The sequence below is a fragment of the Triticum aestivum genome, chromosome 7D (genome assembly GCF_018294505.1).
Source record: "Triticum aestivum cultivar Chinese Spring chromosome 7D, IWGSC CS RefSeq v2.1, whole genome shotgun sequence".
NCBI lineage: Eukaryota > Viridiplantae > Streptophyta > Magnoliopsida > Poales > Poaceae > Triticum > Triticum aestivum.
The window spans coordinates 570,196,462-570,213,645 of NC_057814.1; the positions used below are offsets into that span (position 1 = coordinate 570,196,462).

The 17,184-nt window shown below is 44.9% G+C and overlaps 1 protein-coding gene across 1 annotated transcript; it reads right to left on the reverse strand.

The window, feature by feature from the left end:
- Window positions 1-15,690: 15,690 nt before the first annotated feature.
- On the reverse strand, window positions 15,691-16,336 carry LOC123164275 (uncharacterized). The gene is made up of 2 exons (XM_044581693.1): window positions 15,993-16,336; window positions 15,691-15,868 (listed from the first exon to the last, which is right to left on the reverse strand). Exons 1-2 carry the CDS (start codon window positions 16,327-16,329, stop codon window positions 15,816-15,818), a joined length of 390 nt encoding a protein of 129 aa, XP_044437628.1. The 5' UTR covers window positions 16,330-16,336; the 3' UTR covers window positions 15,691-15,815.
- Between the last annotated feature and the right edge of the window lie 848 nt (window positions 16,337-17,184).

Genomic DNA, 17,184 nt, shown 5'->3' on the forward strand with positions numbered 1-17,184 from the left:
TTCTCTTCGAGATCTATTCGATGTAATCTTCTTTTGCGGTGTGTTTGTCGAGATCCAATGAATTGTGGGTTTACGATCAAGATTATCTATGAACAATATTTGAATCTTCTCTGGATTCTTTTATGTATGATTGGTTATCTTTGCAAGTCTCTTCGAATTATCAGTTTGGTTTGGCCTACTAGATTGATCTTTCTTGCAATGGGAGAAGTGCTTAGCTTTGGGTTCAATCTTGCGGTGCTCGATCCCAGTGACAGTAGGGGAAACGACACGTACTGTATTGTTGCCATCGAGGATAAAAAGATGGGGTTTATATCATATTGCATGAGTTTATCCCTCCACATCATGTCATCTTGCTTAAAGCGTTACTCCATTCTTATGAACTTAATACTCTAGATGCATGCTGGATAGCGGTCGATGTGTGGAGTAATAGTAGTAGATGCAGGCAGGAGTCGGTCTACTTGTCACGGACGTGATGCCTATATACATGATCATACCTAGATATTCTCATAACTATGCTCAATTCTATCAATTGCTCGACAGTAATTTGTTCACCCACTGTAATACTTACGCTCTTGAGAGAAGCCACTAGTGAAACCTATGGCCCCCGGGTCTATTTTCCATCATATTAATCTCCCGTCAACTAGCTATTTTTGTCGTCGTTTACTTGGCAATCTTTACTTTTACTCTTTATCATAAAAATACCAAAAATATTATCTTATCATCTCTATCAGATCTCACTTTTGCAAGTGGCCGTGAAGGGATTGACAACCCCTCTATCGTGTTGGTTGCAAGGTTCTTATTTGTTTGTGTAGGTACGAGGGACTTGAGCGTGGTCTCCTACTGGATTGATACCTTGGTTCTCAAAAACTGAGGGAAATACTTACGCTACTTTACTGCATCACCCTTTCCTCTTCAAGGGAAAACCAACGCAGTGCTCAAGAGGTAGCAATCGGCAGGCCATAGAAAATAAATGGATTTTCAAGAAGAAGACTGGCGCTGACGGTAATGTTACTATCTACAAAGCTCGACTTGTTGCGAAAGGTTTTCGACAAGTTCAATGGGTTGACTATGATGAGACTTTCTCACCCGTAGCGATGCTTAAGTCTGTCCGAATCACGTTAGGAATTGCCACATTTTATGATTATGAAATTTGGCAAATGGATGTCAAAACTGCATTCCTGAATGGATTTCTGGAAGAAGAGTTGTATATGATGCAACTAGAAGGTTTTGTCGATCCAAAGGGTCCTAACAAAGTGCGCAAGCTCCAGCGATCCATTTATGGACTGGTGCAAGCCTATCGGAGTTAGAATAAACATTTTGATAGTGTGATCAAAGCATATGGTTTTATACAGACTTTTGGAGAAGCCTGTATTTACAAGAAAGTGAGTGGGAGCTCTGATGCATTTCTAATATTATATGTGGATGACATATTGTTGATTGGAAATGATATAGAATTTCTGGATAGCATAAAAGGATACTTGAATAAGAGTTTTTCAATGAAAGACCTCGGTGAAGCTGCTTATATATTGGGCATCAAGATCTATAGAGATATATCAAGACGCTTAATTGGACTTTCACAAAGCACATACCTTGATAAAGTTTTGAAAAAGTTCAAAATGGATCAAGCAAAGAAAGGGTTCTTGCCTGTGTTACAAGTGTGAAGTTGAGTCAGACTCAATGCCCGACCACTGCAGAAGATAGAGAGAAAATGAAAAGTGTTCCCTATGCTTCAGCCATAGGCTCTATCATGTATGCAATGCTGTGTACCAGACCTGATGTGTGCCTTGCTATAAGTTTGGCAGGGAGGTACCAAAGTAATCCAGGAGTGGATCACTGGACAGCGGTCAAGAACATCCTGAAATACCTGAAAAGGACTAAGGATATGTTTCTCATTTATGGAGGTGACAAAGAGCTCGTCGTAAGTGGTTACATCGATGCAAGCTTTGACACTGATCCGGACGATTCTAAATCGCAAACCGGATACGTGTTTATATTAAATGGTGGAGCTGTCAGTTGGTGCAGTTCTAAACAAAGCGTCTTGGCGGGATCTACATGTGAAGCGGAGTACATAGCTGCTTCAGAAGCAGCAAATGAAGGAGTCTGGATGAAGGAGTTCATATCCGATCTAGGTGTCATACCTAGTGCATCGGGTCCAATAAAAATCTTTTGTGACAATACTAGTGCAATTGCCTTGGCAAAGGAATCTAGATTTCACAAGAGAACCAAGCACATCAAGAGACGCTTCAATTCCATCCGGGATCAAGTCCAGGTGGGAGACATAGAGATTTGCAAGATACATATAGATCTGAATGTTGCAGACCCGTTGACTAAGCCTCTTCCACGAGCAAAACATGATCAACACCAAGACTCCATGGGTGTTAGAATCATTACTGTGTAATCTAGATTATTGACTCTAGTGCAACTGGGAGATTGAAGGAAATATGCCCTAGAGGCAATAATAAAGTTATTATTTATTTCCTCATATCATGATAAATGTTTATTATTCATGTTAGAATTGTATTAACCGGAAACATAATACATGTGTGAATACATAGACAAACATAGTGTCACTAGTATGCCTCTACTTGACTAGCTTGTTGATCAAAGATGGTTGAGTTTCCTAGCCATAGACATGAGTTGTTATTTGATTAACGGGATCACGTCATTAGGAGAATGATGTGATTGACTTGACCCATTTCGTTAGCTTAGCACTTGATCGTTTAGTTTACAACTATTGCTTTCTCCATGACTTATACATGTTCCTATGACTATGAGATGCAACTCCCGAATGCCGGAGGAACACTTTGTGTGCTACCAAACGTCACAACGTAACTGGGTGATTATAAAGGTGCTCTACAGGTGTCTCTGATGGTGTTCGTTGAGTTGGCATAGATTGAGAATAGGATTTGTCACTCCAATTGTCGGAGAGGTATCTCTAGGCCCTCTCGGTAATGCAAATCAATATAAGCCTTGCAAGCAATGTGACTAATGAGTTAGTTACGGAATGATGCACTACGGAACGAGTAGAGAGACTTGCCGGTAACGAGATTGACATAGGTATTGAGATACCGACGATCGAATCTCGGGCAAGTAACATACCGATGACAAAGGGAACAACGTATGCTGTTATGCGGTTTGATCGATAAAGATCTTCGTAGAATATGTAGGAACCAATATGAGCATCCAGGTTTCGCTAATGGTTATTGACCGGAGACGTGTCTCGGTCATGTCTACATAGTTCTCGAACCCGTAGGGTCCGCACGCTTAAAGTTCTGTGATGATCGGTATTATGAGTTTTTGTGTTTTGACGTACCGAAGGTAGTTCGGAGTCCCGGATGTGATCATGGACATGACGAGGAGTCTCGAAATGGTCGAGACATAAAGATCGATATATTGGAAGCCTATATTTGGACATCGGAATAGTTCCGGGTGAAATCGGGATTTTACCGGAGTGCCGGAGGGGTTATCGGAACCCCCCGGGGATTAATGGGCCTTGTTGGGCCCTAGTGGAGAGAGAGAGGGGCCGGCCAAGGCAGGCCGCGCGCCCCCTCCCTTTGAGTCCGAATAGGACAATGAAGGGGGGGGGGCCCTTGCCTTTCCCCTCTCGCACTCCTTCCTTCCCCCTCCTAGTGGGACTAGGAAAGGGGAGTCCTACTCCCACTAGGAGGAGGACTCCTCCTCCTGGCACGCCCTGCTAGGGCCGGCCGGCCTCCCCCCTTGCTCCTTTATATACGGGGGCAGGGGGCACCCCAAGACACAAGTTGATCATTGATCCCTCTTAGCCGTGTGCGGTGCCCCCCTCCACCATAATCCACCTCGGTCATATCGTAGCGGTGCTTAGGCGAAGCCCTGCGTCGGTAACTTCATCAACACCGTCACCACTCCGTCTTGCTAACGAAGCTCTTCCCCGAAGCTCTACTGGATCGTGAGTTCGCGGGACGTCACCGAGCTAAACGTGTGCTGAACGTGAAGGTGCCGTACGTTCGGTACTGAGGATCGGTCGATCGTGAAGACGTACGACTACATCAACCGCGTTGTCATAACGCTTCCGCTTACGGTCTACGAGGGTACGTGGACGACACTCTCCCCTCTCGTTGCTATGCATCACCATGATCTTGCGTGTGCGTAGGAATTTTTTTGAAATTACTACATTCACCAACACTTCGGAGATACCTGTAGAACATCTTTATAATCACCAAGTTACGTTGTGACGTTTGATAGCACACAAGGTATTCCTCCGGTATCCGGGAGTTGCATAATCTCATAGTCAAAGGAATATGTATATGACATGAAGAAAGCTATAGCAATAAAACTGAACGATCATAATGCTAAGCTAACGGATGGGCCTAGTCCATCACATCGTTCTCCTAATGATGTGATCCCGTTTATCAAATGACAACACATGTCTATGGTTTGGAAACTTAACCATCTTTGATTAACGAGCTAGTCTAGTAGAGGCTTACTAGGGACACAATGTTTTGTCTATGTATCCACACATGTATCAAGTTTCCGGTTAATACAATTCTAGGATGAATAATAAACATTTATATGATATAAGGAAATATAAAATAACAACTTTATTATTGCCTCTGGAGCATATTTCCTTCAAAAAGTGTATATGTATATAAAAAATATTCGCACATTTTGGAAGATGTTCATGTAATTTTAAAAAGTGTTTGCATGATTTAGAAAAAGTGTTCATTTATTTTGAACAAAACTCATGCAACTAAAAAGTGTTTAAATAATTTCAGAAAATGTTGATACAATTGAAAAGTGTTCAGATGTTATTAAAAAGTGCTCATTCATTTTTTAAAATATTCATGCATTATTAAAAAAGTTCATACTTTACAAATAAACTGGCCATCCATTGTGAAACAAATGTTCACGAAATTTACAAAATGATCATATAACTGTAAAAAATGGTTCATATAATTGGAATTTTTTTTGCCATTTCTCCACACACAAAAAATGTGCGTTCATTTGCATAAAAAGAAAAACTAGAACCAAGTGAATACTCAAATATTGGCTAAAACCAATTAGAAAAACAACCACAACCCTATAATACCGCAGCAAAATCTAGTAGAAAACCGACGGCCGAAAAAAAAGTTAGACCAGGAAAAAAATCGGGGAAAACGTAACCTATTGGCCTAGTCCATCATGAGCGGCACGTGGTTGGACACTGCTATATGATGCTTATAAGAGCTGCCCCTCAAGTGAACCGAAAAAATACCAGGAGAAAAAAAAGAGCGAAGACAACAATTTAGTGGGCTAGGTACACATATTTTGTTTCTTCTAAATTATACGTGTCCTATAAATCTCCCTTATAGAAAATGCGTAGAAATTTCCAAATCATATCGACCTACCTGAACGTTTGAATGCATTTCTTTTACCTTTCTCATTACATTTTCTATGAATTTATAAGTTTAAGTTACCACTTGTATGAAACTACTAAAAATAGGTTACCACTTTTTCCCTAGTAAACATAAATTTCTCCTATATTCTACACTCCCCGACTCATAATATTACTATTCCTAGAATCTATGTCTGTGGAAAACTTTTAGGTTAACCATCAAAATGCAAATTATATAACTGATATTATAGTTGTAATTAAGTACTCCATTTTGAGAAAACATAATTTCAAAACAAGCAGCATCAGATTGCTACTTTGAAGACAATGTCAATGTCCTAATTAGCAACTTATACGGTGAAAATATAGATTTGATGACTACACCATTTTCTAAGTGTTAACAATTTTGATACAGAGGGATCGCATAACTTTAGTTAAAAGTGCAGTATTAAAATTGTGTGGCGTAGCCACAAGTACTGAAATTTATAGTTGATTTTTAGAGTTTATATATAGTGATGAGGTGGAGAATGGTTCGATATGCTAAGCCAAAGGTTTAGAGTAGTTACTAAGTTTGCATGGAAAATTAATTTATCAGTTGACACATCATCAAAGCAAGGAAATATTTGATTGATCTTGCTTAGATTTTTTTTCGAAAAGGAGGATTACCCCCCTATGTCTGCATTGCGCAACGCACACATCCATTTTTATTGCATTATTCAACAAGGTTTTACAAAATAAATATATAGACCAACCCAAAGACATCTTCCCGGCGAAAACGGTCACCGTACCTACAATATTGACGATGTGCCGTGACCTCGTGCCACACACAACAAAAAATCCAATGGCCTCACCAAGCCGCCTGCCAGCTAGCCGGGAGCACCAACTGGTCTAGCGGACCCTCAACATGCACCACATGCGCACGCTATAGATTTTGTCAACGCCTTCTTCCGTGGTCCAATCTTCAGGAGCAATCAATGCACTAATCTTGCCAGATCCTTCTGCCGCCGACACCACCACGACGACGGATAAGGTCAGCCTCCTATGCGCGCCCATCAAACAGTATCCAGCGCCGAGACCCCCTTGCACCTTGCCGCCAAGACTCACCGGCGTCGATACTGTAGATGGTACGCCGCTCCACCTTGGTCACCGCACGAGAAGCATATTGAGGCCTGCTCCCAGCCACCAAGCCAAACACTTGTCCCTCCAGCCCATGTACAACAACCCCAAAGATGATGCCCCCATGGAGGTGGTGACTTAGGAACCTCGCCATCATCCAATCCGGAAAGCCCGAATCTGGGGTTTCTCACTGGGCATAGAGAGAACGCGAATCGCCCCACAGTGCCTCCAATTAGGTAACATACCCGCGGGCGTGGCCGTTGACGGTTTTGGCCGAGGCCGAACCAAGCTTTCACTGACAAATTCGCTTTGATATAGTGTCAACTCATAAATTAATTTTTCAGACAAATTTATCAGTTGACACTCTGTATCAAAGCAAGGAAATATTTTGATTGAAGCCTCCCGCAATAAATAAAAATATATTTGATTGATCGATGTTATAAAATGAGATGTGCAAAGTTTTTCGTTTGGAACTTTTGAAGACAAGAACCCCTAATTGTATTAAGCGAGCTAAAGAAAGCACAACTATCTCCTAGTAGCTGTTCAAGTGAGCTTATGCCTTGCTGATGCCACTTTGTTTACATGCACATGCAGATATATTATAAGTTGCGCATAGAAGGGAAAATGGACCTCATGCCAGTTTGTTCATTATACATGCATGATACATAAAAGCATCACATACATATAGTTCGCCGTTGTCCTCCTTAACATCAATACGTTTTACATCCACGTCTAAACGCGGGAAACATGCATAGAATGCTTAATTCGTTATGTATACATGATACGTATTGATTATTATGGCCCTCGCAACATATAAACGAGGTTGCGAAGGATGTACGTAGTATCCTCGTTAATTTCGCAAAAATATACCGTCCACCCGCGCCTCGAGAACCAGGTAACCAACGACGTCGATCGATCGATCAACAACGCGTCTGCGGCGCCGGCGCGGCGAAACGGTAGGCTCTGGGGACCCCGGCCGCGGCCATGGACGAGGATGACGGCGCTGAAGCCGACGTTGACGCTGCCGCCGACGAAACCCCGCCCTGGAAGCCGGCGTCGTGTGTCATGAGGGTTGAGTTGTAATCTTCCTCGACGATGGTGTCCAGCTTCGCCGGCGGCCGCGGCTGGGGCGCCCTGCCGGAGCCGGAGATAGGCTGCTGCCACGGCGCGGCCTCGGAGAAGACGCCCTCCCTCTTGCGGGAGCGGGACGAGCTCCGGACGACCTGGAGCAGGAACGACGCCCTCTGGATACTGCTCGCCATCGTCGACCTCCCTCCTCAGTCTCTCTCTGGACGCACGAAGCTCCTGCAAGCCACACGCACGGCTTGAGCTTGACTGAGCTATGGACGGAGCAGACTGGGCGTGGCTTGCCAATGGACGAGTGGGCTGGCGTTTTTATAGCCCGCGCCAGAGTGCGGCAAGCGGTCAGAGAATTTTGACGGCGTACTGCACTGCACCGTCGAATCGGAGGCCGATCGTAGCTTGAAACGGAGGGAATGTCGCGCACGAGAGCGTGCGGCGCTGGTGGGGCGGAGGGTCTGTTTCCCCGTGCCCCGGCGACCAGGGCATCGCTCCACTGTTTACGCCTGTGCATGCATCCATCCATGGGCATTGAATGCCATCGCTGCCTGATGGTGGCACCACGTACTGTGCTCTACATGGATGGTCACCAAGTCCCGCTGGACGTCTCGACGTGGATGCACATATGAACGGCGTACGTGCACGCTCGGATTTAAAATCTTTTCTCGGAGGGTGACACACGTACGGCGCATAGATTTTCAGGGGCGGGCAGATGGGCCACTGGGGAATAATAACAGGTAAGTAAAGGTCACTGTCCGAAGCGAAAAGACGATGCATGTCTTGTTGGGCGCGCGCGCGTGCCCTGCCGCTCACGGCATCGCCCGGGGCGCGGTCGCGGTCGAGGTACCGTTTCCGGATAGACGACGCCGCGTGCCCGCAGAAGGCCGTCCGGCCAGCCGGGAATTTGTATGGACTCCGGTTAATGGCGTCCGGGGCCAAGCCGCCCAGAGCAGCACGGCGGCACACGTATGACCGGTCGTGCTAATCAATCGGCTGCCGCGCGCCTGTCCGTGGAGGCGTACGTACCAACGTAGACGCCCTCGGCGACGTATACGTTTATGCTGATTTTTTACAGAGGTTGTTCGGGTTGTATCAAATTTTTTAGAGAGGGCCTGCTTAAAATATCCAGCACTCGATAGTTAGAAAAATATCAGCAGAGTACAATCTGTTGGAAAAAATTATACAGGTCATGAAATCGTTTGTGGTGTAATCAACCAGAGCTTGGCTTTCAGTACACGAGAAAATACGTACACTGCTTTTTTTTGCAAAATAACTCTTTTATTACTCAATCATTAGGGATTTACATTCTCGCGAGGCAATACATAAGACTTCATCAGGAGCTGAGCCGAGCCAAACCATGGTTCGACCCTGCCTTCTACCAAAACTAGCCATGACATGACTAACACAATTACCCGAGCGGCGGATATGAGTAATAGAAGAGTCCCGTTCCCCCATACTTTGCTTAATCTCTCCAATCATAAAGGCATATCTTGAGAGGTTGCGACCCGCATCCTTTGCCATTTGAACAGCCTCAAGGCAATCAGACTCAACATCTATAGGTAATGAGCTCCATTGCAACGCCAAACTGATGCCCTCCTTGATGGCCAAGATCTCAGACTCGAGTACATCCTCACAATCACATACAAATCTGCAAGCGCTGAAGATAACATTTCCATCATGATCCCGCAATACCATGCCAGTTCCGGCACTTCCATTCAAGATAGAACCATCAGTATTTAGCTTCACTCGTCCATCACTTGGGGGGATCCAAGGGCTACTGCTTTGTATCTGTACAGCACGGACCACACTCGTTTGTAGGAGGCACTGGGCAGGAACCATCTTGCCTTTGACATAATCAGCATCTTGGTCAGCGGTCAAGCTTGCCAAAGAATTCAGATAACTCTCAAGGAACCGGACTGATACATCAGCAGGAGGAGCCGGCTTTGCATGAACAACTTCGTTTCTGACGTGCCAAATTCTCCATAGGAGCATAAGTAATCGGACACGCTGCTGTACTTCGGCTTCGCAGACTACCTGGATAAACCAGTCGTCATGCCGTTTTATATCAGTGAGTTTGGGCAGCTCCCACACCCTCGCCATTGCACACCAAAGCTGCTGCGCATTATCACATGCACAAAACACATGAAATGAGTCCTCCACTTCTCTACCACAGACTGGGCAAGTGTCCCGTTCCTCCAAGGTTCTCCGCTTCTTGTTCTTTCACGTCGCCAGAGAATTCGTTGCTAATTGCCATGCAAACGACTTAACCTTAGGGGGGGGGGGACAAGACCAAATAAGCTTCCACACTTCTCTGCTGCTATCCGCAACAGAGCTCGACGAAGGAATCGATGGCTGTAGCATTTCGTGTGCAGCAAGCCAATAAGCACTCTTGACTGTGAAAATTCCACTCCTCTCAGGCGCCCACGCCAGAAAATCCTCCCCAAGCCGTGGCGAGGGTTTCATCTTGCAGATCTGTGCCACGTCAACCGGCAAGAAGAATTGTTGAAGCTTTTGAAGATCCCAGTTGCCATTGTGATCAAGTAGTTCAGCCACCCATTTGAGGCGACATCGGCCTCTTCTTGAAAGCAGAGAGTTAGTGTTTCCTCTTATCAGCCATTGGTCACGCCATATTCTCACATTCTGGCCGTTTGCTATGCGCCACACAAGCCCTTTCTTTAGCAACTCAAGACCATGGCAGAACCCTTGCCAAGACTGAGAGGGGTTACCCGAAAAGACAGTATCCTCCAGCCTCCCATTTGGGTAATATTTAGCCTTTAGCAACCTTGCACAAAGACTGTCAGGATGAATTAGCAATCGCCACGCTTGCCTTGCAAGCAACGCTTGATTAAAGAGTCTAAAATCCCTAAAGCCAAGCCCTCCTTGTGCTTTTGCTCACAACATTTTCACCCAAGCATACCAATGCGTTTTTCGCTTCCCTTTCTCTGAACCCCAAAAATAGTTTCGGATCATGCGGTTCAAATCGTCACAGACTCCCAGTGGTATCTTGAACACACTCATAATAAAAGTGGGGATCGCTTGGGCTAGAGATTCTATCAACGTTTCCTTCCCAGCCTGTGTTGGATGCCCATCGAACGCAAACAACCTTTTGCTGACTTTCTCCTGCAGATTTTGAAGCTTGCCCTTAGTAAGCCGGCCATCCGGCGTTTGTAAGCCCAAATATTTCTCCTCAAAACCAGAGCTGACCACCCCAACACGCCCTTAATCTCAGCTGCAATACTTACCGGGAAAGAATCTCCAAAAAGGATAGAGGATTTTGCCGGATTCAACAGTTGGCCAGTGGCTTGCTCATAAGTCTTGATAATTTGCTTAACAGTATTCGCCTGTTGCCCAGTGGCCTTGAAGAATAAAAGAGTGTCATCTGCGAATAGTAGATGTGATATTACAAGGGCTCGCCTAGTGATCTTCAACAGGGACAAATCAGATGAGTTTATCCCCTTGTTGAACAGAATTGACAACCCATCAGCCACCAGCAGAAATAAGTATGGGGATAAAGGATCCCCTTGCCGTAGTCCACATGACGGTGCAAATGAATCAGAGATGGCTCCATTAAATTTTATTGAGTATCTCACCGAGGTTACGCATGACATTATCCAGTCAACCCACCGATGAGCAAAGCCAAGCTTTTGCATCATTTGCTTAAGGTAATCCCAATCAACTCGATCATAAGCTTTGGATAAGTCCAACTTATAGGCACAAAAACTCCTTGTAGGATCCTTTTCCTGCTTGATATGGTGAATACATTCAAAAGCAATCAAAGAGTTATCCATTATCATTTGCCCAGGAATAAAAGCACTTTGCGTGGGAGAAATAATCCCATCCAACACCGGCCTCAAACGGTTAACAAGGCACTTAGAAACCACCTTATAGATTACATTATAGAGGCTAATTGGCCGGAAATCTGTAATCTTAACAGGGTTCTTAATTTTTGGTATTAGGACTATATTAGTGCTATTTACCTCTGCTGGCATTACTCCTGTCCGAAAAAACTCCTGGACCGCTGCCACAATACTCTCCTTGATAGTGCCCCAATTCCTCTGAAAAAACCAAGCAGGAAACCCATCCGGACCCGGTGCCTTAAGAGGCCCGATCTGAAATAAAGCATCCGAAATCTCCTTCTCAGTAAAATCAGCACACAAAGAGGCGTTTGTATCTTCATCAATAACAGCTTGTACTAGATTAACAATGGGGCTTGGATCAACCGAAGGAACAGAAGTAAAGATGTTCTTAAAGTAATCCATTGCTACTTGGCCCATAGCTTCCTCACCCGTGAAAACCCGACCACTAGTGTCTTCGAGTTTTTTTAAACGGTTCTTTCTAGCCCTCCACACAGCCTTTGATTGAAAAATAATTGTATTTCGGTCCCCTTCATTGAGCCAAGTGATACGGGAACGTTGCATCCACATTAACTCTTCTCTGTAAAGTAACTCATTCATTTTATCTGTTACCTTACGAATCTCACATCTGTCGGCATTCATCAACATGAGTTCCTCCAACTGTGTCCGTGACTTTTCAATTTCCCGAGCTACACTGCCAAAGTTTTCCTTACTCCATTTGCACAACATTTTCATAGTATCCCTTAAAGCCGCATGCACGTCCCCTAGGGATGTCTTCTCTCCCGCCTCCAGCCAGGCCTTTGCAATCAAGTCCTGGAGCGCAGGGTCTCTTTCCCACATAATCTCATACTACCTGCGCCTTGGCTTAGTTGGTCTATCACCAACATCATCACAACACACATGAACAGGCACATGATCCGAGCAGGGGGAAGCAAGGTGGCGTACCAAGGTATTGAAAAAATATTCCTCCAAGCCGGATTCGCCACAGCCCTATCCAGACGAACTTTCACGTTTGCATTCCCGCTTCTCTTGTTATCGTATGTGTAAGGGACACCACTAAACCCCAGATCAGCCAAATCACACGTCTCCAGGACATCACGGAATAATTGCATCTGTACTGGTGCTCTCGTATTTAGGGAAAAATGCTCGAAATCCCACATGCATTCGTTAAAGTCACCCACCACCATCCATGGTAAGTCTGAGTTGGCACAAAGGTTCTGCATCAAAGACCACATAAGAGGCCGACCCTCCACCCTCGGTTCACCATACACACAAGTCAGTCTCAACAGTTGTTCATCCGGCCCAGCTTGTACATGTACATCCATACAGCGGGCATTTGAGAATTTAACCTCCACCTTCAGATCCTCGTGCCAATACAGTGCCAAACCTCCACTATTACCACTAGAATCAACACCATCAAAGCCCTTCAGGCCCAATCTTGAACGATACCTCTTCATCTTACTAGCAGACTGTCTCGTCTCACACAAAAAGCCGAGAGTGGGGGAATGCGACTTGACCAAAGTCGCGAGTTCTCGAACTGTCCGGGAGCCCCCCCCCCCCCCGGGGGGGGGGGGCAGTTCCAACTTAATAGATTCATTGCTCCCGGCGGTCCTCCACCGAGGAGGCCGCCGATCCACTAGTTGATGTACTGTCAATGGCAACACCGTCGTCAGTCTTAAACTTATTGCGATTCGCATTCTTCTGTGGGGTACCAATATCTGAACTGCTGGGTATATCCGACCCCTCAAACTGATCCACCTTCTTTGTTGTAAACCCTGCGGGAACAATGGCCCCCACATCTGCTGGCGCAACCTCCACAGCCACTGGTTCTGAGGCTGTATGGGAGTCATCTGGACCTCTTTTGCGAACAATCAGTGCATCCTCCCAAGTTTCCTGTCGGGACCCATCCAACTCAGGGTTCACCCCAAGCCCTGGGTCACTCTGTGTGTTAGAAGCATTATACCACCAGCTCGTATGCATGTACTCCGCATCAGCATTGTTAAACTGGGGTTCACGAGCATGCACGTCCCTCCCAAAACCATGGCCCCGGCCGCGAAGCCCTGCTGGTCCTCCTCTCCTTCCACCAGCTTCAGCCTCATCTTCCTCACCACCAGCGCCCGAGCCACGCCCAGCACCTCTAGCCGGGTTCCTGTTTCCACCTGCACCTCTGGGAGATGCCATAATAAAAGAACCCCACTCCATATCCTTCTTGTCATGCTCCCCCGGCCCACACTCCTCATGCCAATGACCAAGCAGGCCACACATAAAGCAAAACACAGGGAGCTTTTCAAACTTAACTTGGTAGTACTCAGTCTCGCCCCCTTTTGTAAATCCCACAAACCTCGTCAATTTCTTGGATACGTCAAGTTTCACCCTGGCTCTGATGAACTCACCAATAAAACCATTAGGGAGAATGATCTGCACCTCCATGACCTCGCCTATGCGTTGTGCCATGTTTTTCACAAACTGTTCCCTCTTCAAGACCATATCAGGCAGCTTATGTATCTGGCACCAAGTTTTGATCTTGTCCAATTTGACAGATTCCGGGTTCTTGAAACCATCATATTCCGCTATGATCAAAGCCATCCCCTTGAAGTCCCAAGGACCCTGGTGCAACGCCTTGTTCCAATCCGCCAGACAATTGAACTGTACCGAGAACGGGTTGGAATTTATCCTTCTCCAGACCACATCCCTCGCGGGATTCCATGTCGCTTTCATATCCGCGATCAAGGCCCCCTGACCAAAGGATTTTGTGGTCAGAACCCTAGCCAACGCAAGCCACTTCGGTTTCTCCTCTGGATCCTCCGCCTCCTCCTCCCAGACAAGATCGTCCCGCTCATCATCCTGCAGATGCAGGCGTTCCAGCAACACACTCGGATCTTCCACATTGTTCGCCCGTGATCCACTCGCCTCCGTCGTCATTGCCGCAGCCCAAAACAGAACCCTCCGTAAACCCTAGCCCCTTGACCAAGCGACAGCGAGTACGGGCGAGAAGAGAGAGCCACCCTCCAAACCAGCGCGAGTAGCACGAGAGCAAGATCGATCCTCAAGCAGAGAGATCGGATCTACAAGAAACTCCCGGCGGTGAAGCCAGGAGGACAGGGGAACCCTAGGCCTCGAGCGCTAGGGGAAAAAATACGTACACTGCTGCCCATGTACATACACTGCTGCCCATGTTGATTAATAATCGATTTACCTGATTGATCAATAAACTCCCTTTTCACCCGCAAAAAAAAATATATACGTACACTGCTGCCCATGTTGCTGGAGCACGCTGCAAGAGCGAGAACAGTGTCCATTAGTGGTTGTATTTAGGCACGAAAAAATATGTTAACTTACTAAATAAAAATTTGGCACATGAATGAACCTTGCTCATTTAATATGGCATCATCAGAACGGCAATTGATATCCATCAGTTATTTCTCCTCTATGTGATTCTTCTTACCCTATTTGTATCACCCATTAGGATACATCTGAGTGGTTTTTTCTCAGAAAATATATGTATTGCTAGTATGTATGATGAGCATGGTGTATTGCAATTTCTCTAGCAAAGGAAAAAAATAATCACTATCGGAGGAGGTTGGGAACGGATCTGGTCCGCGAGGATATTTCCCTGGTTAGACTAGTGTGCTCCCCTAGCCGTGAAGATCTAGTAAATGTTCCTAGACAATACTTCCTCCGTTTCTTTTTAGTCTGCATATAAGGTTTGGTCAAAGTCAAGCTTTGTAGAGTTTGACTAACTTTATATTAAAAAATGTAAACATTCATAATATGAAATCAATATTATCAGATGCACCATGAAACGTATTTTCATACTCTCTCCGTTCGGAATTACTTGTCACAAAAATGGATGTATCTACAACTAAAATACATCTAGATACATTCATTTCTTAGACGAGTAATTCCGAACGGAGGGAGTACTATATAGTTTTAGTATTGTAGATGTTCATATTTTTTTATATAAATTTGGCAAACTTTGTGTACTTTGACTTTGACCAAATCTTATATGTGAAGTAAAAAGAAACGGAGGGAGTAATAAAGATTAATTCCTTTATGTAGAGTCTATACATACCATGTGGCTTATTTCTGTAGAGTCAAGATCTGGTGTACCCATTTTTTGTCCTGATTTCTATGTTTTTTTAGATGGATTTCTTTGTTTTCTGATCATGTAAAAGCGACGAGGACATGCCTTCGCATATTGGAAGTCTTTTTTTTTTTCCTAATTCCATGTCCATTAAAATCCTATCAATCAGTGATAACCAGTAATCATACCAATGCAAACAACAAGTGACGAGGCTATGACCAATTTTTTATTACACATCAAAGGCAAATACACTTTGCAAATGCCATTCATCTCGAATCATTCTTTGCTTTATTCAATTATTTCTCCATTACGAGAATGGTCTTACATTGAAAGTCTAGGCACCTTCCGGTGGTGGAGGTGGCAGCGTTATGATGGGAACACGGTAACCTGCAAAATTTCATTTTTTGCATCATGATGATGAACATGAGCAATTATAAGAAAGTGTGCACATATATCAACGTGTGCGTGCGCGCACGCGCGCGTGTGTGTGTGAATATGACAATATACCAACCTGCATAATGAGTGTGTGCGTGCAACCCGTTGCCGCATTTATGTGTAACCGTAGCAAACTTGGATAGACTGATCACAGTCAGTTCGTCAGCGGTGAACCGATCACAGACGCAGTGGATGTCTTTTGAATCTCTTATTGTATCACAACATATGCTCCCGTGTGACGGGAACGGGTCACCAAAGTTCTTTTCAATGTTATGCCAACAGTCCCGCATCACCTTCTTTTTATCAATGAGGCAGTGATCTACCGCATGGCCTGCTCGTGCATGGCGTGGACAAGAAGAGATAGCCACAAGGACTAGGAGGCTTAACACTCCAGCTACTTTAGCGTTGGTCATGTTCTATGTTGTGTAGTACTGTCAGTATGTGTTTATGCAGGACTTCTACACCACCCAGCCTCTATATATAGCAGCCATAGTGCAAGTTTTCAGACCCCCTTTGCTCATAGATGGATTAATTGGACTACTTTTAATTAATTGAGAGATATATGGTTTGGATATGTTCTAACTTAATGTAGGCACATCTAACTCTTGTATATCAAATTATTGGCAATGGGTAAGTGGATGCAACCAATTAATTGTTGGCAATGGAGTAGTTGATTTCGATCTCTTAATAGATATATGTGTATACAACTTGGATATGTTGTTATTTAATGTAGGCACATGTGCGGTTCTCGTAGTATCAAATTGATGGTAAAGGATACCTCTAATTAAATGTAGCTAGGTGCATCCAGTTCTTGTGTCAAATTGATGGTAAAGGATACGTAGATGCATGCAGCTAAATAGATCTATCTATCTACTCCCTCCGTTCCTAGCATGATGACCAAAGCACATAATTATATACAAGTTATGAAAAAATTACCCTTGGCAAATTTGTTGGTTAAAGGCAAGTAAGGACATCTCCAACAACGACCCACAAATTTTCTCCCGCATCCGACGGGACCGGGGGGGGGGGGGGTGCATTCCGCGGACACATATGCGGGAGACCGCCATCCAATGTTGCCCGCATACATTTCAAACATTTATGCAGCAAGCCGAATGAAATTCGTGCAAACACAGCGGACTTCATATAAACAAGACGAAAATATTTACATTTTGGACATATTTTAAGTAAAAAGGTAAAACTATGTGACCGTACGATCGCGCGGAGCTCCACTCCCATGACACGGATACAGTACACTAGTCTACGGCCGG